Genomic DNA, 25,995 nt, shown 5'->3' with positions numbered 1-25,995 from the left:
ATGGGACAAACCAGTAGAATAATATATCCCCAGTCTCACCAAAAGGTGGCACTGCCCTGGTATTGACTAACAGAGAAGACAAGACCCACATGAAGAACAAAACTTCGTTTTGAGTTAAACTATCGCTGTTTTAGTTTTTTTAAATTTTGTCTTAAGTATACTGCAGAAATGCACCGCAACAATGTGCACAGTATGAACAACAGATGAAGCAGAAGATGATCGCTATGTATATACCCACAATGCAATACTATGCCAAATGTAGAAAGTGATTTTTTTGTAGTCTATTTCCTGTATTTGGTCTACTAGAAACGGCCTGAGTCCTGCTTTTGTAGGCCGACTGAGTCAGCTTCTTTGGCCTAAATCAGAATTTGTTTGGCGGATTCACGTTTCCCCAAACGACGCAGACTTTCCGAGCAAACGGACAAGGATTCTAATAAAAAATGGCTGATGTGAATGTTCCCCTAGTGTGAGCAAAGATCTTCTGTACTGCCCCTTTCTGATGTCGGCCCCTGTAAAGGTGGCTCTCATGAAGAAGAGGTTGCATAAACATATTATGACATCCATTTTCTCACAGCTTCTTGCAGATACTTTGTTCAGCCTCATTCTCCACTCAAAAAGTGTTGCAGCCTGGCATCTGACAAATGTAAGACAAATAAGGCACTGTATTGTTCAAGTGCAATGATATGCAATGGAAATATAAGGACAACTGTAAAATCAATACAGACACAAAAAAAAGAAAAAAGTTTTGACACACACACACACACACACACACACACACACACAGAACACTTAAAACCTAAACTGTGATAAAGACTGAAATAGATCAATGCAGAAATTGTCACTAATATTTTTTTTGCTAGATTAAACTAGTATACATTAAACAGCTATACTTTGATGTTAAGTATGGTAATCCTTTGTGTAAAGGCATGATTGAATACCATGTTGTCCATGACAGACTAATTAGAAACTGAAGACGCTTGCTAAAGTCATCATATTTACCACAAATCACTGCAGAGTTTTGTTCTCATACTGAACACCTAGAGTTTATCCAAAGCACCAAGCCTTTCATGTAACCATGCTCCATTGCGTACCCCAGAAAAGTTCAACACGGATTCAGTTTGAGCAGCCCCCACCCGATGCCCGCCCCCTCTTGCAGCAGCACTAACATAGTGCTACCCTCAGCCTGTTCATTTAAATGGGCTGCTGACATGTCACTATTCTCTGGGATCTGAGCCCAGAATGTTCCACAGCATTAACCCTAGGGACAGAGTGGGTCCTGACCAGGGATTGAGGCTGGGAATGTTCCCACGCAGTACCAACCAGCAACAGAACAGGGAATAGCTTGAACTTACAAGTATCCTGTGATGAAAACTAATATTATACTGTTGAAGTTTGTTTCCTACCAAATAAACAGTTTTACTTACAAAGCAATTAGCAGCATTACCCTTAAAAAAAAAACAAAAAAACAACACATGGACAGATACATCTTTTCAAACAATTGCATGTAAACAAACTTGAATTTTTAATAGTTGTGAGAATTTAAAAATGATCTGGTTACAGCTGTGTGTGTTAAACCAGTGAGGCAGGTGTAAAGAGTCCTCGCCCACTTCATGAAGACAATAAAAGATTGTAAATAAGAAATGGAAAATACAGTTTTCTTCTTGGCTATTTTTTTCTTTTATAAAATAAAATTCTTGGAAAAAGCTAGGATCAAGCTGGTTTACCTTGTTGGCTTAAAGATGTTGGTATTTCGCCATCAAATGATGTTTTTAAATCACTTTCGAGAGTAATTTCAAGAACAATTGCAAGATACCTTGCTGACACTGGGTATTGTGTCTAACCAGAATTTAAATGGTGTTACATTTTTTTAAAAAAAGTCATCTTTAGTTAAATTTACTTTTATTTCAAATGACTTATTCACAGAGAATTGCAGTTGCCTCTTAGGGCACATTGGCAACACATTTCTAGGTGTTGTTGGAAATGTGCACAGTAAAAGCCATGTCTGAAATCCCAATGAGTATTGCTGCAGTGCCCAAATTGTCAGGTGTTTAGTTGCATTAAGATTGCACTGATGAGATGTCCAACCTGTCTAGGATTTCAGAAGTGGAACGAGCACTTTGTGCCATACTCTCTCCAAGGGTAAAAAGGTACTGGGAGTATCTCCTTTCAATGATCAGTGCACATGCATCATTGTTGAATATGTCTCGTGTGTGAATACATGGAGTACCATTCCACTTGTTCAAAATAACCATGTCTTACCAAGTAACAGATGTAAGCTTAATTGGGCCTACTTATTTGTGCATTCGCTGACACAGGCTCTTCACTATTATGAAGGACACTCTTTGAAGCTTTTGGTGTCTTTCATATAAGTAGAAAAGAGAACTACTTTTGATCTTGTACATCAAATGGAAGCATTAGTTTCTTTTGCGTACACCCTTCTTAATTGTAAACTCTGGATCAGTGCATGCAGTATTTGTAACAACACCATCAACAATTTAAAGACAGACAGCTTTTAAGTGGAAACATTTTATGTTCCATCTCATAAAATATACAGATGAACAACAGCTGCATCGACTAATTGGTCACCATGATGTGACAGATGAAAAGCTCAACAAAGTCATATTTTTTAAGCATTGTGCTAAAAAACACCAGAAGAAATTGTTTAGCTGGAAATGTCACAACAGAAACATTTTGGTAATTTCAATGCAGCATTACAAACTGACTATCCTTGTAACAAAGAAACATTTAAACAGAAAAAAATTATTTATCGTCAACGGACACTAAAAACCAAAAGAAGTTCTACAAACTGCTGCTAGTCTTGTTTATTTGACATTAAAAAAAAAAAAAAGGTGAAGCAGCACAAGTGAAAATTCAATAAGACTTTATATCAGGCTAAAAAAAGAGCACAAATAACACAAATGTAAAGAGAAAAATTGAAAATTCTGAATTTTAGCATTTTTAAGTCACCCACCCACACCAACTCAAATCTCAGTGTCTAGAGCTTGTGTCTTGTTTTACAGTATGAAATTAAAGTCTTAAAAGTTTCCTTTTCAGTTTGTTTTCAAATGTGAAAACTTTTTAAAAGGCTACAGAGTATCCATTTTCATGTAATAAACCTGCGCACAACCCATATACAAAAGGAAAACTTCCATCACTAGTGTGGGCAGAAGTTTTCTGCGATGACGAGCGGTAATAAGCATCCACACTGAGTAGATACCATGGAACGTTTAGTTGTTGAGATTTTACCATCAAACACTCATTGCAAAGGTATGTGGTCATTTTACAGCGCAAGCTATTGACCTGAAATGATTAATGGGTATCATCAGTGAAAATTTCCTCACTTTTCTTATACAGCCTAAAGTGTATTTATAGAACAATTACCTGTATCTACACAAAGTGAATGTACTGATTAGTAATTGGTTATTGTTTTTGTATTTAAAGAACAAAACAAAACAGCACATTAGACTTGGTACTTTTTTTTTTTTTTTTTTTAACACAGGGGGGAAGCAAACAAGAATTGAGTTACAATAGAAAATTTAAAAAAAAATCATTTTTAGAAATATTTCTCAAAAATAAAGAAAAGCCCATTCTGAGTCAGCAAGAACTCAAAGTTGACCTTATTCCAGGTTTTTTTAACCTGATGGTGCAACATTTCAGGGTAAAATAACATTGTTCATAAAGGCATGAAAACAAGCACCAATTTGCTCTTAAAGTTTCTCTGAAATGTGTGCCTGTTTTTAATCAATATCCTGCTTGAATATGAGCAAAAAAGACCAAGCGTGTTTGTGAATCAAACTACTGTATGAGAGAAGCACTGGCTGATCTTTTGGAAACAACTAGGCAGGTCAGGGAGTCTCCCGTATGTGCAGTGATACTAGTCTGACATGGTCAGTTGTGGTAACCGAGTCACAGGTCAGAGGGACACCATGACATTTAGAGTCATATTTGGCCTTAGTGGTTACGGTCATCGCTTGCAGTGTCCTGTGCTGCTGAAACTGGGGAGTAAGCATTCCTTAAATAACCATAGTTCTGGCACAGACCAACCAGCGTCACGCAACAAAATCTCCACCCAGGATCCATTACTAGTTTTACTTCTCTTATAGAAAAGGCAGTGATGGTCAGGCTTTTAGATTATGATAGTGACAACCAGCCACCCCTCCCCCCTTTCTCCCAAACAGTGATCCCTATCCACAGATGGAGTATCTCCATAGGTTCTTCCTCTTGGTTAAAAAACAAAATCAGGAATGCAGACATTTCTGCTACAAGGTTTCATCTTTTGCAGGGCAAATAATTTCCTAACAATGCAGAGAAACACTTACAGGATCATTTAAAGAAAAGAAAAAGCTTGAAGAATATCCAGGTCAAAGGTTGCTCCGCCTCAGCAAAATGATTTTAATCCAGTGTTAAATATGATTAAAGCATTAGAAAAACACAAAGCTCATACATTTTTATGGTTCTCTTTTTTTTCCCTTTTCAATCTTGTGCCATTACAAATGACTATTTCTGGATAATCAGTAAATACCAGAAGTCCAAATATAGCACTGACTTTTTTTTTTTTAACTAAATCTGGTTATTGCAATAATTTTCATGATTACTCGAACTCTGATTCACAAGGTCCAAATTATATTAGATTCAATATTAATTTGCTGAACAACATTTCAGTTTCATTGCCAATTATGTTTGAATAAGAAAAAAACAGATGGAGCTTAAATCGTCACATAATAAAAAGTAAAAATTCTAATATATTTATCCACGATCATTTGATAAGCTTTCTTTGCATTTTAAACGATAACCAATTTTTAAACATATTTTAAAAGAAAACATTCAAAACGTGTGCTTTTGTAGTTAGCCGTGAGCTTAATGTTCTTACTGAAAAGAAAAAAAAAAAGAAAAAAAAAAACTCCACAGAAAAGGCTTAGTAAAACAATACGAAGTTTGTGTAGTAGTCCTATTTATAATCTAAGAGTAAGACTGAGAAAAACACGAAAAGTGCACAGGGTACTGTGCTAATTCACCAGTGTTTTGCTTTATATTGTTTGATTTCATGTTTGACCTCATAAATATAACAAAAATAGGCTTAAAATTTGTTTTTTTAACTCTCAGATTGCAACAAGTTTGTTGTGTTGAGAAAAGGAGTTTAGTGACAAAATAACGAAAGGAGATGTATATGTTTTAAGTGCACTTGCAGAGGGCCACTAGATTGAAATCTAACCATTTAATGGAAGGACCTCTTCCTTAACTCTTCATTTTACAAATTGTGCTCTTAGACATAGTGACATGACTTAGTCATTTTCAGGAGCTGCTCAGTCACTAATGTGATCACGGGAAAAAGCTGGGAAAAAAAAAATCTTAAAGACTGCTGAATCACACTGCTTTTAAGTTTCTTCAGTACTATTCTGTCACACAAAAGCTCTTTTTTTTTTTAATATTTTGCCCACAAACCCTTGTGTATGATGTTCAGTAGCATTACTCATTTCCTTGCTTATGTCACCAACTACAAAGAAGCCAAACGGACTTTCTGGCAACGAGTCCCACAGCATGAGCTCCGGATAACTCTGTCCACAGAAAAACCCAGCTGATAGTCACGTCTCACACAGGAAGCAGTCAATACAGTGAACTACTGCTGCCTGATGGCTGTTGCATAACATACAGAGAGACAAGAAATAGTCGGCTTTTAATGAGTCACATTGACTTTTGTTCAAAAAACTGAATTGGATTTGCACCCAGGTCGACATTTTACATTTGGTTAGCTAGCACTACAACAAGATCAGAAATCCTTAAAAGGATTTTTCTTCTCCTACAATACACACATTTAGTGACTTTACAATGATGCAATTAAAAGTTCTCCTCTCAACTCTTCCTTTTTTTCAGCTCACTGCTGCAGTTGGGTGTCAGCCAGTGCTGGTACAATTATGAGGAAGCTGAAGGCATACAAATCCCCCAACAAACAAACAAAAAAAAAAAAAACAAAAAAAAAAAAAAAAGCTATGTCACATTGAAAACAATATGAGAGATCGAGAAATCAGCTGTTGGCATTTGTAAGATAATGCCAGCTTTTTTTTTTCTCTTTAGAATGACTTTGTTTTATAGTTACACAGCTTTAGTGTTTCTAATTATCATCAATGTCTTGATTATTTTATGCAGATAAATGTGTCCTGCTATTAATGATAATACCTTTAAATAAATATATATATATATATATATATATATATATATATATAGCAACACTAACATAACAGCAATGATTTAGACCAGTAGTATACATTCTCACCTATCCATCACGACTGCACTATCAAGTAAGTGGAATTTGTTGTTGTATGGTAATATATCATCATGGGAAGCTGCTAAGAGTCTCTGTTACAGAGCTTATATGCATAACTGGCATCTCTGTTAAAAAAAAAAAAGAAAAAAAAGAAAAAAGGAAGTATGCAGTAGTGTCACAAACAATAGCCACCTCAACGTAAACACTGAATGAGATCTCCAGGACAACCACTGATCATTTAAACCAGCCAAGTTGTGGCCCCACTGGTATAATGGTCCAGATGTCTTTCTCGCTCTACTGCATTGGGATCTTATCTCAAAGCATTTATTTCTCCTTCAATAATACATTTGATTATAAAAAGGAAGTTGATCTTACCAAATTAAGGTATTTTTTGTCACCAAAAAGTGAAATATAGCTAACTTACCATGAACTCTGCATTTTTTAGCAGCAAGTCTCCTTTTTATTAGTCAATGTAATCCAGAAAAACTGTCTGGTCCATTTGAACCGTATGCCTCCCTAGTTAATCAGATCATTTCAATTACGCTGGAATATTCTTGTGACAGCTGTGCAAAACAATGACGCCAAGCCCATGTGTCTACACTGCAGAAAGCTTTCCAAAAAAAAACAAGAACAAAGAAAAATGAGAGCAAACTATGCAAAGGGCAAAGATTGTGGCATCCATGCTGAACATCTGGTAAAATAAAACAAAAGATTAATAAATAAGAACTAAACATCGCTGATAGAACAGTGCCATGTTTTAGGGAAAAATTTTATTCATTTCCACACCTTAATTTATTTATGAGGCACTAAGGAAAGGCTCATCTTCAAATCTTAAAAAAGGTAGTGTGCAACTAATTAAGCTTTTAATTTGCAAAAATCCAGTATTGTTTTCTTAAACACAAATGTCACCAAAGTCAAATCACAACGTAGAATTTACCAGACGGACACTGTTCATCAGGGAGATAGACTTCAAAACCGACGCAGAGGTAGCAGCTTGATGCCGAACGTAAGGTAAGCTAATTCAGTCTAACAGTTAAGTTTATTTGGCTGATATGTTCGGAAAGCTAGTCAAGCAACAACTTTATCCTCCGGTTCAACTCAATTAATTAATTTACTGTTACTTGCTATATAAAAACAGCAGAGATGGCTCATTTGTTAGCTAGCCTACATAGGAAAAGCTCTAGTTGATGTTACTCTTTACAGAAGTCATGCCAGCAGGCGACTGGTGTTTCGTTTTTTTCAGCTGATTTACCAAGGAGCTGCTAGCAGTAGCATGTCACATGGAGGACATGCTTGTAGCTTATCGGCATCAAAAACAAAACAGATATGCATCGTTCTGTGCCTTATCACCTTACGGGACAACCCAACTTATGCAAGATGTTGACATTTTCACATTTGTGACTCTGCACAGCTTTGGTACTGGTAATAATGCATTAAACGGTGAAGAGAGCACTACTCGGTTGTTTAGTCACTGAACACACCACTAGAAGCCAGTAATTCTCACACTGGGGCTTTAAACATAAAACCAACTTCGCCTCTCCAACCTTTTACATCTTAGAAGTTAACTACACATACAGAAAGTTTAACAATCCAAACTTTTGCCTATCGAATTATTCAGTTTTTTAAAAAAAATAGACATTGAGTTTCTTTGAACTTTGAGAATTGTTAGAAAAACTATAAAGAAAGGCTTTGAAAGAATTCTCCATGAAGTCACATCAGACGCTAACAAGTTTATTGTTCTGCTTCTTTCAGAAATAGAATCACTTGCGCTACAAATGATATGCGCAGATATTTCTACACTGCTTATCAGCCTGCCATATGAGCCAGCAACATTTCTAAATGCAGGGTTTGACTGAACCATAACCTTTCAGATTTTAAAAGTAGTATCCTTGGCCAACACATCAGTGTCCATCAAATGCAAACCCCTTATTTACGGTATCACTGATTTATCCTACAACTGGTAGTCACCAAACTACCTGTTACAATTTTATACCACTGGGCTGTCAGCTGCAGCCCTGCTGTACACAGCCACTGAATCCGGAGATAAGGCCCTTTCCTCGTGGCCTGCCAGGTTTCCCTGTCAAATATTTATAGAAGTTGAAACGTTAGATGGCCACCAACAGGCTTTAAGCCCAAGCCACAAGAAGCCAAGCAAGCAAGAAGTTGCAGCACGGCCATATGAAGAGCGCAGACCCTGGAAAACCAGTACTAACCTAAAAACAGAAGCGTCAAATCTGCTTATCAATAACTTTGACGTAATTCTGAAACTGTGAAGAGTGCGAGCAGTTTACTAGCAGCGAAAGGAGGGGGTTGGGAAATGAAACAGTCATCTCTCGCAGGAGTGCTGGGTATTTTTCCAAATTATTTCACAACGTCGTCATGAAACAATCAACCAAGCCACGTCTTTCGTTGGCTTAACCACTTCAACACAATATCCCAGTTCATACTTGGTTGTAAGCTAGTCTATCTAGCAAGGTCTGACAAACATTTTGACAGCTTAAAAGTTTCTGCAAACATCTGCACACAAGTAAATTCCCCACAAAACACTAGGACATTTTGGCAAGACAAAACCAAGTTAAAACTGTTAGTGACTAGTGAAATGGGAAATTAAATAATCACTAAAGCTCTGTAACCAGTCGCACTATTTTGTTTTAAATATCCGAGCATAAACCTTTACAGTAGATGTCGAGCGAAAATGGAGCTCAATATATAAAATAAATAAATTTAAGAAGAAAAAACCCAACATATGTCAGCTTGGTAACTAAAACTATATAGTTACAGAGCCCTTGTAGCCTGTCTGTATCGCAGCTTGAAGGCAGCAGCAGCAGACAGCGGTGACTGACCTCACCGTGCCTGTCACAGCACGCACTTCAGACCCGAACCAACATGTCACAGTACCGAACACAACCATTTACCTTGCTGCTCTGGTAGCCTTCAAACGCCCTCAGTGCGCTGTCAGTGAGTTTGACGTGAAAGACGGTGACATTGCTGCCGTTGCTCACTCTTCCACAGGACAGTCCGTAGCACTGCTCCTCCTTCAGCGCCGCCATCTTGCCACCGCTCGCACCACGCGCACGGACGCGCTCTGTCGTAAACCGAGAAGTCCCGTTGCTTTTCAATGAATATTCATTGGCTGGTCGATGAAGTCACTGGGCAGTAATGAAGCCCAATAAGGTTATGTTCAACAGGTTAAATTAACTTAACAAATACCCATGCGTGTTATCACTTAAAATACCAGAAATAATGATTGTAGTTGTTTTAGAAACTACTTGCATGTTCGCCCCCCCCTCCCCAACAGGTGAGTCAGACAACTTGTCTTGTCTAGTTATATTTTTAATCGATGTCTATCGTATTTTACTATATTTTATTAAAGATGATTTTAAGAAATCCTCGCTCCATGTAGAAACAGGCAGTGTCTGTAACTAATGCGTAGGAAGAGGGAAAAGATGGGTTATTTAAATACGTCAGAGAAACGTCAGTGTCTGGAGGAGACGGGAGGGAAAGACGCACACACTGCCAGCGGATATCCAGAAAACCTCGGAATGTCCAGCTATAAACAAAATGAGCAGGGGAAATTATTAAACAGCTATGGACTCCCTGCTGTGTTGTTCTGCATTAGGACTGTTGGAAACAAACATGAAACGTTTAAAAGTACATGAATGGATGACACGTGAAGCGCAGACTTCAGTTATCAGCTCCATTATCACCCCCTCTGATTTAAAAGCTGCCCTGCATCAAATGTGAGGAACACGTTCACAACATTATGAATAAAATTATACAAAGAAAACATCCGTTTGATGAACCATTTTTATTGTGATTAATATAAAAAGAACAAATGCAGGGAATGCCAAGAAATTCTCTGACCAATGACTGTGAGAGTAAATATTTAGAGATGACGCAACTTTTGGCTATAATGGATTATCATCTATTCAGAGGAAAGCCACACATTTAGTAGTCACAAAGTGTTTTAAAACAAGCAAACAAGGTAGAAATCAAAGAAAAATCAAACAGGAACATAATATGGGAACAACTTCCCAAGCAGACTCGCAGTTTGCAGGAACGTCATTCAACAGATTTGGTCTCACATCATAATAAATTGAGGTATCAAGCTAAAATGAAATAAACTCTCCTTCCACTTCACTACTGAGAATCTCTACACACCATGACTTGAGTATATATTAGTGATCAAGTGTAAAGAAACCCTTCAGCTGTTAATTACAACCTTCATGCATTTATGTATTTGAATTCACAGATTTGCATAATCACAGAGGCAGCACTTTACTTTGTTACATATATATTTTGCTGCTCCATCTTGATGTGATGTACATAATGGTAAAAACATTTTTCAGTGGGATATCACCTCAACCTTCAAGGTGTACATCAGAGATCTGCCTGATACATAGCAGTAGATCTTGTTGACCTCCGATTGGAAATTGTTCGATGGGAATCATTGTACAATAACAAGTAAAATCAAGTCTTTAATAACATTTCACAAGCACAATCTACTACTTTGAAACGACAGCATAAAGCACCACACAACAATAGCCATTTGTTTTGTATATAAAAAGAAATTAAATAGTTTCTGTCTGATTCTTTTCCAATGGATTTTTCAGTACAAATAATGAGTTCCCACCACTGAAAACACAAACAATGGCAGCAAAAGAAAATAGTGTCTGGCAATGTGACAGCTATGCATAATCCTACACATTAACAAGGCTGGAAATACATTTCCCATATGCAATTATTGATTATTTGTCACATATTGTTCTCAAACATAGTAGAGAAAAAGAGAGTGACAGTGAGGAGCTCATTGACCAGCCGATATTTTCCCCCGCTTGAACGACAGAAAGAGAGGGCGCCGTCGGATGCGCTTCAGAGTTTCGGCTCCGCCGCTGCTGTTGACTCATTAAGTGGTCATTACAGGTTCACTTCAATTTCTGGCAGCTATGACAACGGATAAAGCTACACCACCAATGGCTACTGCCGTTGCGCCAAAAAGCCACTTCCAGCTGAAACCCTGCAGAGAGAAAAGTATGATGTGCATGTTGAGTCGGTTAAAACTAAAGATAATCGGAACACAAATACTTCCTGTTAATCAATACGCATGTGTTCATGAATTCAAATAAACTAGTGAAAGTACATAAGCATTATTTAGTTACTGAAATTCTAGTGACTCTACATGTTTAAACAGGTTCTTTCTCACCCATGAAGACTTGGCCCTCGGTTTCTGTGTGTTGCTACTATTGGAGGGATTACCAAGCATCTTCTTATACATGGCCTGTTCTGCTCCCCTCTGCTCTGAATGCTTCTTCACCAGCTTGGAGAGCTCGGCGTGGATTGTCTGTACAGGAATCAAAAAGACAAGTAAATGTTGCAGACTCCAGTTCAACATTCAAAACCCTCTTGTTGCTACTGAAGCTGTCACATTGTTCTTGCAGGAAATTAAGTCCTGCCAAGACTGATTTTCCTGGTAACAATAAACATGTTAACATGACAGTGCCCTGACATCAGCAGACAAAACAAGTGGTTTAGAAAGCACTTATTAAAATAATTAAATAAATAAAATAAGGATTAACAAGAGGAGCTTAAGTAAAGTATCCTTGTCTTGCAGAAGCAAACAAAAGGGAAGAAAAAAAGGAAAATGTTTATGCTACTCCTTGTCATCTTCCAGGAAACTACATGCATTCATCACAAAATCAGCCTGCTGCTTAGCCCACATATCAAAATTATTCCAGGATATGGGTTATTGTTCAGGCTCAGATGTGAGTCACTGCATTGCTCTTACAGACTGTGAGCGACAGACACACACACACACACACACACACACACACACACACACACACACACACACACACACACACACACACACACAATGAATTAGCAGAACTGAGTTTTTTTCTTCATGTCTATATTAAGACCCCACTCCTTTCCCCCTTCAGTTTGTTTGCCATAATGGTTGTCTTCCCCCTTCACTTTTTATTTGTTAGTATAATTAAGATGTTCTGTCAATTTGACAAACTGTGACTAAGCAAAGCTGTGTTTGAAAAGACAAAGAATAGTACCACCCCTAACAGAACTTCACAAAAACTTCAAGAAACTACAGCTGACAGAAATGTTCATTTGAGGAAGATTCAATATTCTGAGTGCAGTGAACCTGCACACACCTGCTCAGCCTATAAAGGACACATCCAAATGCCAAGAGTAAAATAATACATTTACAGAAAAGCTTTAATGTAGAACACAATCTGGAAATGGCTGCTTTTACTGCAAAACCACTAAAAACACAACACTGACTTGTCCCAGTTAGAGAATTAACATATTACACAATGTCCTAACAGTATATGTTTGTCAAAAGACTGTGCTGAGACCAAAAAGAACAGTCTAAACTAGAAATGTCAAGTCTGCATGTCATTTCAAAAACTAAACAAGCCCGTCAAATAAATCTTCTCTTGCCCCTTAGTTCATGATAGAGGGTGTGACTAGCTGACATCAGTGTGAAAAATGCAGACAGTATGTCTAACAGTGCTTGGAGGAAGAGTGACAGTGTGTCAACCTGCCACTCAATGTGTCCACTGAAGACCAACACATTGATTCTCAACTTGGACATACATTTTTAGCATAAAAATAAAAAGCACCATAAATCACACTGGTCTCAAGGTATACGACACTTTCACTTGTTAGAAAGGTGCAACTTTACCCAGCGAGTTTTAAAAATATTTTTTAGGATTTCAGCTACATCAAAGCCCATCATTTAAGCAATTAATCCAAGAGGTACAATTGCCAAATGTAACAGTACATTGCCTTTGCACTGAATGTGTTGGCTGAAAAGTGGTGTACAGGCCATGTGCTATTTGACAGATTGGTGTAGGACTGAAGTGGGGAATTCTGGGCATGAGTACAAAGCTGCTGCAGCTGATCCAAGAAGCCCACACACTTGAATTTGCTCTGTCAAATAGCTTTGTATAGCCAAAGAACTGCATATACCAAACAGTATAAGCAGGAGAACGGAAACAGTGGTAAGGCATTAGATATATCTGGGGTGCAGGGAAAACCTATTTACAGCAACAACATGAAAACAGATCCTCTGAAATGATGAATCAGCAGTCCACCTGACCTTGTGCTTGTAACTCAAGTGATATTTTCCCCTATGGCTCCATCTACTGGTCTTAATAAGACACCCTGCCATTTATGCTGACTCAAAGATGTATTTTACCAAAATGAATAAATCTGGCAAAACCTACCTTGTTGCTTGGTTCTAACTTCAGTGCTTTCCTCAAGGTTTGAATGGCTTCTGTGTATTCCCCTTGCAAAGCCAGGACCTAAAGCAAGAACACGTAATAATTAAGGGAATCTGCCATACATCAACAAAAAGAGGCCGAAAAAGAAAGGAACAGTGCGCACCTTGCCCATTCGGAAAAGGGCTTTTATGTTGTCCGGCTGATGTGCAAGCGCTGAGACGCAAGACTTAAAAGCTGCATCGTAGTGGTCCAGTTTTAGCTGAGAAGCAGCCATGTTGTTCAGACACTTCACTTTCACATCCAACAACTCATCCTCCTCCTCAGCGCTAATGTCAACTGACCCAGGAAACAACAATTACAAACAGTATTACTGCGACAGAACCTCCTGAGAAAATGTACTCAATAATGCAAGAAAGATAAAAGATTTTCCTTTATTTTTCATTGTCTGTCTTGGACTCCGAGTGAGTTTCACATTTTAAGCATGCTTTCTAGAAAAGGGCTTTACTGTATACTGAATTCCTGTGCATCTTACCTTTAGAGCTAGAGTCTGTTATCTGCAGAGCAATACTATACGAGTTCACAGCAAAAGCATAGTCCCCTCGCTGGTAGTGCACATTGCCCCTCTCTCTCTTATGGATGGCCAGGGCAATCTTTTCTGCAGGGGGTAGTAGCTCCAGGTCTGGGGCATCAGTCGCATCCAACAGTTCCACTTCTAAGGATAGCTCAGCATTTGGGGGTATCTGAGGTTCAAGGCTGTTGAGGGAAGAAAAGATGCAGGTTCAGTGGCTGAAGTAGTAGAGAAAATTATTACTGTGTCCTTTTAGGAACTGGTTTTCTGTAACACAATCAAAGGACCACATCACTATAAACGGCTGTTCCAAGAAGAAGTTAATAGATAGTACATTTTTAATCACAACATAATAGATGGAACCAATTGATAAGCATACTGATTCACAGAGTGTAAAACCAAGGTTATGATTACTAATGATTTATACCGTTGCACAGACTGTGTTTTGGCACTGGTATTTACCATTCAGAGGATGCACAGTAGTACAACTGATTCTGATGAAGTCGGGGGGGGAAAAAATTCCCAGAACAGACATACAATGACATCAAGTTATATACAATCATCTCAAAAACTATGCTAAGCTGAATCCACTTGTTTTACCGTGTAAAATGGACATGATTGTCCATGCCTTCATCTGATCTTGATTGTTGTAATTTCATTTTCACATAAAAATCACTTGATTGTGTCTAGGTTGTCCAGAACGCTGCTACAAGGCCAATAACAACATCCTTCAAATTTACTCATGGCACTCCAATACTCATCCAGCTGCACTGGTTCCCTATTTATTACAGAACACATTTGAAAAATTCTGGTATTAACATATCGAGCCCTAAGTGAGTAAGCACCTGCTTACATCAGAGACCCTCTACAGCTCAATGTTTCCAGCAAGTCCTTGAGATCATGTGATGAGGGTCTGCTTTGCTGGTTGTGAAGCAAACAGAGCTGAAAACTAAAGGTGACAGAGCCTTTTGCAGCAGTGGCTCCTTCCCTCTTGAACTCCATTCTTCTTAGCCTGAGATCTGTAGACTCAGCGATCTCTTTTAAAAAAGCAGCTAAAAACATCTTTTTTTTTAACATGCTTTTAATTAGTTTTGTGTTTTTATATGCTATTTGTAGTTTTGTGTTTAACTGTGAAGCACTTTATGATTTTTATCTTGAAAGGTGCTGTACAAATACAAACTTATAAACGTACTTAACATTTGCAAACCCTTTTCAACCTTTATTCAACTGAATACACTACAGATAAATATTATACTAACTGTTTAACTTTTCTTTGGGGGCAGGAGTATGGCGACTTTGTTTTTCATTTAAATTATGCTTCATACTTTTTAATATTTAAACATCTCTGGGAAGTACTTAAAATCACCCTGTTTTTGAACTGTGCTATACGAATAGACTTGCTTTGCAACTAGAATGTCACAGGCTCTTCAGCTGGGAGGAGCCATTACTGCCGCCACAGTGGTTACAGTCAAATGGCAGCCATAGTAGGAGAGATGCAGAGATCACTGAAGCCAAAAGCAAACACGTTCACCGAGCCTGGAGTTTATTTTGATTATTAAGAACAAATTTTGTGTGAGCATGCATGTAAACATGAGAGGAAAAACAGCTTTTGCCTAAAGGCATCAAGGCATATACGCACTGATGTGGTCATCTGCAATTTGCTTTTGTTTCACGTATGAAACAAAGATGCCTGCTGTCTGGATTAAACATTTCTGCTTGCAAAGCTGTAGTAAGAGTCATACCTAGCAGAAATATGTAACCCATGACCTTTACCACAGTAATGTGAAAATGTGAGGTAGTTTGTCGGAGGTCTTATCGATGCCAATTTGCCATTTAAACTGGTCAATTGCTAGTTTCAACACTGATTGTACAGCATGTCATTTGAACCTGGATCTAGTATTTTCAAACTATCGAGACGTTGTAGGTAAAGTTTTTGTTTTCCCTTTGATTTGTCTCATTTTATTTGCAAACCCAGTGTCTTCGGGTGAAATTGGGAGAAAAAAGTAAAACTGTGTCACAAAAAAAGGTGTAAAAAAGCTAATATTTCTTTTGACCATCTTTAGCTTTGATTACGACACTTGTTCACTGTGCTTCTGTTCCAATAAGCTTCTGCAGTATCATATGATTTATTTCCATCCAGAGTTGCAGTGATTTTTCACCTCATACTGATAATGGGAGAGTCTGACCACTGTGCAAAGTCTTTTTCATGTAACCTTAACCATTAAAAAAAAAAACATGTTTCATATGTGAGCAAATTCATAAATAAATAAAGTTGAGTATGATATATGCACTTTCTGAGACACTTTATGCTACTGTATAAACTTTGCTCAAAACCCTGTTGTACTCAAGTCTAATAATTGTTTTCTCCTGCCTAATAGATACCTGGAAGCAGAAGATTACACTATAATAATATTGACATATTACATGGCAGTAATAAATGCAAAAAATATACACACTAAAAAATTCCAACATTTTACTGTAAATTTAGTAAAAGGCCCAAATAAAGACCTCAAAATGTAAAAAATTGGAAATTTCTCAACATTTTTTCTTAGTTTGGGCTTTACAGGGTTAAATATTCTCACTGGAGTTTGGGTCTGGATCAATCCTTGTGTGAATATTATGTCTCATGCTTGCTGAATCATTCTTTTACAATTTGAGCCTGATGAATCCTGACATTGTCACCCTGGAATACGTCCATGGCATCGGGGGGGAGAAAAATCCAATCATGGAATAACCTGTTCACTCAGTATATTCAAGTAGTCAGCTGACCTCATTCTTTGGACACATAATGTTGCCGAGCCCAGACTCGACAACCTGCAGCAAAAACAGATAATAGACCTTTCCAGCAGGTTTGCCCAGTAGACACTAGCAAAGACAGCTGCATCACTTCATCTACCTCTTCATACCCTGATGCTACCATCGCTCTGGAACAAGGTAAATCAGACCACATGACCTACTTCTTCATGCTTCATATGGCTACACAAACCACATTGGTTATGTGGAAATGGTCTTACTTTCTTCCATTTAAATTCCATGAATGTCAAAGTGATCGCCATTCACCACCCATTGTGGTTCATTCAGGGCCAGATTACTCAAAGACTATTGTTCCTAGACTTTCAGCATTTAAAAATGTGGGTTAAATAACTTGTAGTGTGCTGGAAGATAATCGCCCATGCAGAAATTGTCCAATAGGAGGTTTATACTTATTTGCTCACTTAAATCCAAGTGGAAACACTTTTTTTTATTTTTTAGCTCGGGAGTGCACATGAACTATTGAACTCACAATGAGCTTTTGCTATTTACTGCGAAGCACCAAAGAAATGTGGAAGGAATTATGGTTCTTAAGACTTTCTACATATAGCATGCAGTAGTTAAAAATGACATGATTACGACTATTTACGTCTCACTTTTGAGGACATGCATATGCAGTATAAATATCATCACTATGTATTTACAAGCTTTGCTACTAAAACAGTCCATTTTTACAATCTTCTATGAACCCAAACTGCATTTGAATATGTTGGTGGTGACTAATTGTACGAGTCAACAATGGTCCTTCAACATCACATTTGTGATGAAGTTTGAAGTGTGAAGTTTGTAATTGTTCTGACATAGACTGTAGTACAATAGATTTGTCTATTTGTTTTGTTTTTCAGTAAAAAACTTTTGGTTGGTGTGGTTAGCCAGTATAATTCTGCCCTCTTCCACTGAACATGAGCAGCCCTTAGATATGAACAAACAACAACTTGGTCCTGCTCTGAAATCAGCTTTTCAGGTTAAGTTTTAAGGTTCTTGAAATGAAAATGGAAAATTCAAGCAAGGGAAGTGTACCCAAACCTGCAGTGGAAAACCCACAATGGAATTTTAACATTTTCTTACCTTCCCCGTGCACCATATGCATACTTTGCATCAGTGTGGATGATGGCCCTTTCTCCCATTTCCATGAGCTGCACTGCCAGATCCAGTGCCTGAAGGAGGAAAAGTGTTTATCCAATGACATAGCTGAAACAATGTGATATTAAGTGCTCTCATTAGAGTACAGTGAAATGTCTATTTCTGGGCATAAAAATGTGAAACTTCTAAAACGATTGTCAATTCAAGATAAGTACAATTGTCATGACAAAATACCTGGATAACGTCACCATCTCCCAGAGTAAAAGATAGATCAGACTGCTCCTCCAACAATGTCCCATCCATCAGCTTTGTTTTTAGATTGATCTTCACATTCTGTCCTTTCAGAGGACGACTGTCTCGGCCCTTTCCTGTCTCCAGGATTTTTTTCTTCAGCTGGTCATTACCTACAGATAGCCAGTCAGTCAGTACACAGACCTGATCACTTTTCAGATTATGAAGTAAATACATAAATACATGTCAAAACCATGAAATGTGTGCATACAGGCTCTGTGTAAAATTAAGATTTAGTTGTTCCCTTTAAAAAGACTATAAAGGTGAGTGAATTTAATCTTCCAAAAGCAGTGACTGCAAGATATCCTATTAGTTTTGACTGTCAAATCACAAGATTTGAAATAGTGTGCACACTTTTTAATATGTGGTGTTTATGTGTGATAAATTAAAGGTATGTTGGGAATACTGACATACATCACAACAATCTGGCATGTAATGGTGGATTTTTTACAAACCTAAAACATCGAGCCATTCATCAACTTGAGCAGGTGGATCTGGATCTTCATCTGCAGTTTTCTTTTCTGTGTGGTTTGTGCTATTCCCCTTCCCACCACCACCAGTATCTTCCAGAGGAGGAGGCTCGTCATCAATGTCTTCATCATCTAAAACCTCAAAGTCTTCCCCGCTGTCCAGCAGCGAAGTTTGTCCACTTCTCTTAGCAGATGGAGCATTGTCATGTTCATCTGAAGCCTCCACAGTCTCCATGTTTTCATTCGTTAGTACATCACTGGTTTAGAAGATTAAAACAAAACAAAACAAAACAAAAAAAATATGAAAGCATCAACTTTTATACTATGCATCAGCAGGGACATTTCAAACTGCATACTGAATTAATACATACTGAACCAAATAATTAAAAGCCAAAATCATTAGGTAAACTCCTATCCCGTGAAATCAATGATATATCAGTCAGAAACTACATAACTGTTCTGTTTATAAACTACAGATTGATTCATAAACCTGACGTTTTATCATAGCATGTAGTAACTTGATTACTTTTTAATCATAATTGCCCCTTGTAGTTTTTGTGCTCAAATAGTAAAACTAGCCAGACGTTTCCAGAAGTTTCCAACAAGTCATCCAACAGCGGCTAGCAGGCTAGTGCTAACACACTAGCACAGTGCGATAGCATTAGCTGTAATTTAGCTAGCAACGTAGCTAGGAAGCTAGTCCCTGCTGGTGAAAATGAAGTGATTGTTCTCATCTTGTCTTGCGGCGGAGCAGTACTTTTATCGATTTAGAGTAGTGTGAGCACGTCTAAACTATACGCGCACCAATAACTTAAACCAAATTAAACTTATTAATACCTCCAAATACTCTTTGTTTTGGTCCCGAAGAGTGTCCCCTGCCTTCAGATTACAGAGAAGTCAGGTTCATGTTGGATACCAGAACACAAGACACATGTTGTTATTGCTGGACACACAATGCGAAACAGACTTCCTTGTCGAGGAACAACTCAGCAAGCAACTTCCTGTTAACCTTGAGCTCCTGCTATACTGTCTATGGCTCCTGCACATCTATTGGACATTTCGTGCATATTATTTTTCTATCCTACGGCAACCAGGGATATGCAGCAGGCTACTGTGTTTCATAGTACGGTTTTATCCTAAATAAAAATAAGTCCAAAGCAAAGCCATAGCCAACTAAAGTATAAAAATGAGAAAAAAGAAAAGCCAAATTAATAAATTAAAAAAATTAAAATCTGGTAAGCAAATGAGAATGTAACCCTTAAAAAAGACATTTGAATGAATAATTTACTAAAATATCCTCAGTGACTAAATGTTTGTTTTAAATCATATTGAGCTGAAAAAATGTAAACGCAGAAATGTAACAAACACAACTTTTGGTAATTACAGAACTTTTGTCAACAGTGACAACCCAACAATATTTTTAGCCTGCTGGGATTTTTTGGAAAGTCTTAACTCCTGACACTTGTTCATTGCTATGTTAGCTGTTCATTAGTTGCCTGAGTATTTTATTAAATTCTGTGCAAAAGAAAATTTTGGTACTTCCCATGACTTTGCCCAGACCTAATGCAAATCTTTGGAAATGTTTTCTTTTTTTCTTTTTATATTTCTTTCTTTAATTAAGATGTTTCAGACTGAAGTCCTGTCACCAGTTCCTGGAATGGATACAGCATCTTCACATCTTATGAGGTGCTGCCACTTAAATGAGCGCTTAAATGAAGAGATTCAAACAACAAGAAAAAATCAAATGACATTTATTATTGATGCATTGTTTCTTTTTTGATAAGCAAATTATCTGTTTTTCTTTCAGTCTAAAGAAACTTTACAATATAAAGAAACATACAAAGAACATCTTTATTACCTACACAAGACACCTAAGTCCCTAAGACAAGATTCTCAACTATCCTACCATGAAATACAAAGCAAACCCAAAAGACAGACTGCTTCATATTGAATACTGCCATGTCATCAGAGAGGACCATGAATGGTACGGGAGAATCACTTATATTCCCCTTCCTTGAATCCCCAACCCCTCCCCAAGTCAATATAACCACCCACCTGACCAGCAAATCTTCCTAATGGTACAGTATTATACATCACAATAGAAGCACAGAGATGGCCAACGATCAATATACACAGAGGACTGAGAGAGGATCAGTGAGAGCTTCAATCTATACAACGCTATTACAGGAGCGAATAGCAAAGGACACAGTTTTCCCCCATAAGTATTACTTTTTGATCTATTCTTAATTCAAAATGAGGTTTTTTTAAGTATTTTTTTCCCCATTTTAAAAGTTTCCTTAAATTGATAAAAATCCTTCATATTAAAAACTGCAATAAGAGGTCACATGTTTTTGTTTTTTTTTTCTGAGAAGATGCCCTTTGGAAAACTTTCTTTTTTAAAATCTTGTCCCCCAAAAACCAACAGTAACATCTGTGTGTACTAAAAGGAGGCAGGGCCGAGTGAGGATGTCACAGTCCGACAGCTTCTCTCTTCATCCTGGCCTTTTTCTGTCCCATCCTCCTCACCAGACAAGTCTTTAGCATACAGCCTTATTTCAGTGTTACTGTAGGCGAATCTATACATTTAGCCACTTTACTGTATATGATCAATTTAGCCACATGAGTCAAAATGTTAGTGCATCTTTTCTCTATGAAAAACATGGATAGTTTTATTTATAATTTACTCTCAGCTGTATTCATTGGTAGTGACTGACATATCAAAACATGTCAATGATATCAAAATGCATTATACAGTATTTACAAAAGAAAAAACAGAAAAAAAAGGAAAAGATGGGGGGGGGGGGGGGGTTAGGGACAGGACAGGAGGAAAGAAGGTAGGTGTGTGTCACTACATTGAAGGAACACTGGAGAGAATGATTCCCAGGCCACTGATTGCCAAATCAAGGAGATGTCCCTGTCGATGTCTGTGTGCAAAGTGTTCACATTGATATCAGGAAACTGACAAGTAAATCCCCATCACCCAGTGAGGCTACAACGGTTGCTTAGTTTGTGTTTGTTTGCACACAGCTGTGATGCGAGTGCTGCATTGTGGCGCCATGAGAGATAGTTTATCCCTTAAAGAGCAAAAGTAAGTGTTGATAAAGCTAAGAGTACAGAACATACAGAAAGACACAAATTAAATAGTATAACATGTAGCTATGCTTTTCTTTGTCTGCAGATTCTACGGGCTTTAATTTAAGTTGAATACATTTAAAAAACAGAAACAACCTGCTGAAAACAAAACCCCAGAAAAGAAATGTATCCATTGAAGTTTTCCTATTAATATTCCTTTTCTTTACACGGATGTGGTTTCACAGGCTGATGAGTCTCAAGAGGCATCACTCTGTTCCCATCATCAACACCCCTGAGCCCAGAACCCCATATACCTGGAATTTCCCAAGAGAAATGGTTGATTTGAACTCCACAGACACAGTTTTTTCAGTCCGATTTGTCTGACAGTGGATTTATGAGTTTCATGAGTGTGTCATGAGGTCCCGCAAGCTCTCCCAGTCCCAAAGGAGGATAGCTGGCCAGAGACCAGACTGGATCCTAAGAGGACAACGGTGCAACTGGGAGTCATGAAGGGCAAAGAACCACATTTCAGGATTCACAGACAACTTGTAAATAACAAATAATAAAACAAGTACAATACAAGCTAAATATGCTGTATTTACAAACAACAAATCCACAAAAGAGACAAGAGGACCCACAAAATGCTCTCAATCTCTGTCTGCTACTGAATCAGAAACAGCCTCTGTTTACAATGTCAGCAGAGGCCTTTTCCAGCAGTAAAAGACAGCTGTGGGGTTTGCTTAAGACAAGATAGCTAAACATTATCCATGTGCATCAACAGACACTTTGTACCAGAAGACAGCAACACTCTGAAAACCCTACACTTTATATGCATGGCTAGTTCAATCTGAGATGAGAAAACCTCAGCAAAAATCCACTTCAGCACACAAAAATGATCAATTATCCCGATTACAAATCCTTTGAAAAACATTTAGGAGGCAAAGACACAAGCTATGAGCTGAGAGGAGGCTTTCCGGAGAAGCAAAGTGAGACTGACCGTGACAAAAACAAAACACAAGCAACAAATAAATTCAAATCATGTAAACAGAAAATCATTGTGCATTTCTTGAGTGTGTGCTTATTCTGTCATCGTTGATGCTGTTGCTGAGATCAAATGTGCCCTTTTACAGGAAATCATAACTACATTAGAAGAATTACATCATTTATGAAAATTAGAACAACAATATTATCATCAACAACAAAAAATACAAACAGTAAAAACCATTCTTGCCCTAAAATAACATTATCAGTTCATCTGTTTAGTTTTTTTTTTTTTTTTTTTTTTTTTAATCAACTCTGCCACAGAAGCAGAGTTTCTGAATGATGAGGGTGTTTTGCTACTTGCACGTCCTCTTAATATATGATCAGTTTGATGTCATGGTGGGGTCGTGGTGCGGCAGAGCGAAATGAAGAGAGAAATCTGATTTGCATGTGAATCAGACCCAAGTGGGCAGGTTCTTGTTGTGGGACAGGCAAGCTTGGGCCAGGTTGAGGCGCTCACAGTCGTTGGATCCTTCATGGAGCCTAACAGGTGAGGTGAAGAGGAGACCCTTCCTGCAGCTTGGAGGCTGTTTCAGGCTCTTACACCCATTTTACAGGCGTTGGGATGCGGGGCCTTGAGGGGAATCCTGCCTTCCAGGGGAATCCCAAGGGGCTGCAACACAGCACACCGTCCACGAAGAGGAGGAGGAGGGGGGAGGAAAGAAAGGAAGAGGGGAATGCAAGACGCACCGGGGTGGATGAAGACAGGGAGATTGAGATAAAAGGAGGTGAAAAAGTAAAATAAAAGGAAAAAAAAAATCACACACTCATCGTCATGTTGGGTGAATACTGTAAAAAGAGAAAAGGGAGAAAAGATAAGCCAATACTATATTAAATTTGTTATTCTATCCAGTTGCAGATTAAACTAAAAGACATGTCCAGTAAAACAGCCATTTGCAGCAAACATTACGCATCACCACTTAATTCGAATTTTATTTACATGCCAGTAAACCAAGCAAGCAGAGTCCAGCCGAGAGAGAAAATGATCAACTTCAAATCCCTGTTAATCACGTAATCTCTCCATGCATTTGGGATTCATACTGTGTGAGTTTTTATCCATGCATGTCTCCGTGCACGCTGTGTTTCAGTGTTTGTGTTAAGCAGAGTTGGTGGATGACAGAGAACGACTTAAAGGGCCACATTTAATTAGCTACACTTAGAACGGTGGTCGGGGACTGTTGTTGGTTGCACAAAACCTGCTTCATCCCCTTTCAACATACTGTACTGTATGCTTATAGGAAAGATCTCCATCTGGTGTGTTAGAGAAATTAGCACCTAAAACCTGCAGGACAGTGGCCCTCGAGGACCAGCGTTGATCCCTGATCTAAAGAAAGATTTAAAAGTAAAAGCTCATCTTAAACCAAAAGAAACTGCACACATATTCATAAAATAAGATAACTTAGAAGTAATCCATTTCCATGGTAACAATCACAGATATGTAATAAGTGATGCTAAAAATATCTAAGAAATAATAAATGATAGAAAAATAGATATTTCAGTCTCATATGACTGTAATTGTTTTTATTTTGGAATCTTTTAAAAAATTAGCATAAAATTTTGGTTAAATATTGAGTTACAACATTTACACCAGATAAAATGTTTCCTGTTAGCTGAGATTATTATTTGACTCAAGACAAACACAAACATGACGTGCCATACAAGGCCATTTTACTGATGTTTCTTCTTATTATGAGTGACTGACTCACACTGCATTCATCTGCATATTCCAACTGACTGCCAGGTTGACTTTTTACAAACTCAGATGTCACTTTAAAAAGTCAGTTGCATTGTTGGGAGCACTATGTGGTCATTTTAGTGGCTTTAGCATCTATTATGTATTTATCAAACATGGATCAGAAGCAGTAAGACAACAGAATCACCCTGAACCACACGTGGATCAGCTGAGCTACATGGTGGATATTATGTCATCTTGTTCTTATAATCTGGAAAATTGCAGACATATTTTGTCTGGTCTGCTGCAACCTTGCCTTGATAACAGTTAGCAGCGCTGCATAACCAAAAGAATAAATCAGTGATTAGGTCAAATAGCCTACACAACAGTATCCATCTGCACTCTGCAAGAGCTTGTAGCTTACACCCAGTTATGAACACACCCCAGGTCAAGTAATCCATGATCTGAGATAAGCTTCTTTTAAACACTCCACATTGTGATAAAAATAAAAAGACAGGAGATTTTTGTTTTCATCCATTCAGAAACAGTCATTTTTACATTTAACTATGCAACTGCTCCCATTACAGCATCCTGAAAGCCCTCACTGCGCAGAACTTACTTTGCCGAATTAAAAATGACTGACACTTTGCAAACAAAAACGTAAGAACTGAAAATCTGGTGTAACAACATTTCAGCAAAATCCACGGTGAAAAAAAACACAGGAAAACATCTCAGACTCTGTTCATCTGTGAAGAGCCTTCCATCAGCAACTTCTGGCTTCAGTGTTGTGCACATTACTGACTGATTTGAATAGTTTCCTAACACTTTCACCTGTTTTAATTCACTCAGACTACTCCTGTCTTCTGGGATTACTTTCTCTGTTTTAGTTTTTATTTTTGGTGTTAAAATAAAAGCTTCTTCTCAAACAGCTGAAACATTTTTAATCAGGTTCTTATTTTTAGGATTTTTTGGATTCATAAAGGTGGATCTAAATTTTCAATCTCTCCTATCAAAACAGGCCCCTTGCCATCACAACCAACTGGAGAAGAGACGTGCGGAAGGTTTTAGTGTTTGATTAGTGGATAGTTTAATGCGATCTGTTTTGCGTGACACTCACACTTTCACTTTGGAATGGGTTTAAAAAGTTGCCTGCCATCTCGCTGTCGTCCCGCGGAGTGCCGGGAGGATTGTTCATGCCTGCCATATTATTGGGAGAATTCTGCAACACAGAAGAAAGAAACAAATCAGAATAAAGGACACATACGGACAGAGAAATTCACAGACATCTAAGTGGAAAGTCACTTTTACCTTTGGCAACCCATCCATGTCACCGGAGCCTGCGAGCAGACAGAATGAAAAGGGAAAAAAAATCATTGATGTTAACTTATCTGCAGCACCCTGCTTCTAATTCAGTACTAGTTCAGGATTTCCAGTTTGCGTGGAAGCGACCTGTCCTCTCACAAGTAATGGCTTTTAATTAAGCTATT

The 25,995-nt window shown here is 37.9% G+C and overlaps 3 protein-coding genes across 6 annotated transcripts in view; all 3 read right to left on the bottom strand.

Moving 5' to 3' along the window:
- ell (elongation factor RNA polymerase II) overlaps nucleotides 1–9,312 on the bottom strand; it is a gene marked incomplete at its 5' end in the record, with an annotated part of 30,298 nt that extends 20,986 nt beyond the window's left edge. For both annotated transcript variants that reach the window (XM_079244784.1, XM_079244785.1), the window contains one exon: nucleotides 9,178–9,312. In XM_079244784.1, the coding sequence (XP_079100910.1) occupies nucleotides 9,178–9,312 (135 nt within the window). The remainder of the gene's footprint in view (nucleotides 1–9,177) is intronic.
- A 796-nt stretch (nucleotides 9,313–10,108) lies between these two features.
- fkbp8 (FKBP prolyl isomerase 8) lies at nucleotides 10,109–19,622 on the bottom strand. The gene is made up of 9 exons (XM_079244602.1): nucleotides 19,561–19,622; nucleotides 18,709–18,980; nucleotides 18,197–18,366; nucleotides 17,948–18,036; nucleotides 14,033–14,253; nucleotides 13,664–13,836; nucleotides 13,504–13,581; nucleotides 11,466–11,603; nucleotides 10,109–11,279 (listed from the first exon to the last, which is right to left on the bottom strand). Exons 2-9 carry the CDS (start codon nucleotides 18,956–18,958, stop codon nucleotides 11,193–11,195), a joined length of 1,206 nt encoding a protein of 401 aa, XP_079100728.1. The 5' UTR covers nucleotides 18,959–18,980; nucleotides 19,561–19,622; the 3' UTR covers nucleotides 10,109–11,192.
- A 901-nt stretch (nucleotides 19,623–20,523) lies between these two features.
- ssbp4 (single stranded DNA binding protein 4) overlaps nucleotides 20,524–25,995 on the bottom strand; it is an 86,225-nt gene continuing 80,753 nt past the window's right edge. The window contains exons 15-18 of one of the 3 annotated variants that reach the window (XM_079245081.1): nucleotides 25,817–25,845; nucleotides 25,626–25,727; nucleotides 23,604–23,625; nucleotides 20,524–23,449 (exon numbers count right to left, since the gene is read on the bottom strand). In XM_079245081.1, coding sequence (XP_079101207.1) covers nucleotides 23,388–23,449; nucleotides 23,604–23,625; nucleotides 25,626–25,727; nucleotides 25,817–25,845 — 215 coding nt within the window. In that variant the 3' untranslated portion in view covers nucleotides 20,524–23,387. Of the gene's footprint in view, nucleotides 23,626–25,625; nucleotides 25,728–25,816; nucleotides 25,846–25,995 lie in introns of all 3 variants that reach the window. The other 2 variants (XM_079245080.1, XM_079245079.1) reach the window with 2 other exon arrangements.

This window comes from Telmatherina bonti (assembly GCF_933228915.1).
Source record: "Telmatherina bonti genome assembly, chromosome: 8".
Taxonomy (NCBI): Eukaryota; Metazoa; Chordata; class Actinopteri; order Atheriniformes; family Telmatherinidae; genus Telmatherina; species Telmatherina bonti.
The sequence above is the reverse complement of the archived record's forward strand: the minus strand, read 5'-3'. Positions and strand labels throughout refer to the sequence as shown.

Coding starts and splice junctions, on each gene's coding strand:
- fkbp8 (XM_079244602.1), bottom strand. CDS start 18,958: ATGGAGACTGTGGAGGCTTCAGATGAACATGACAATGCTCCATCTGCT. Junction 18,037..18,196: donor GAGATGGTGACGTTATCCAG/GTATTTTGTCAT, acceptor TTCCTCCTTCAG/GCACTGGATCTGGCAGTGCA. Junction 11,604..13,503: donor AGTTAGAACCAAGCAACAAG/GTAGGTTTTGCC, acceptor ATTCCTGTACAG/ACAATCCACGCCGAGCTCTC.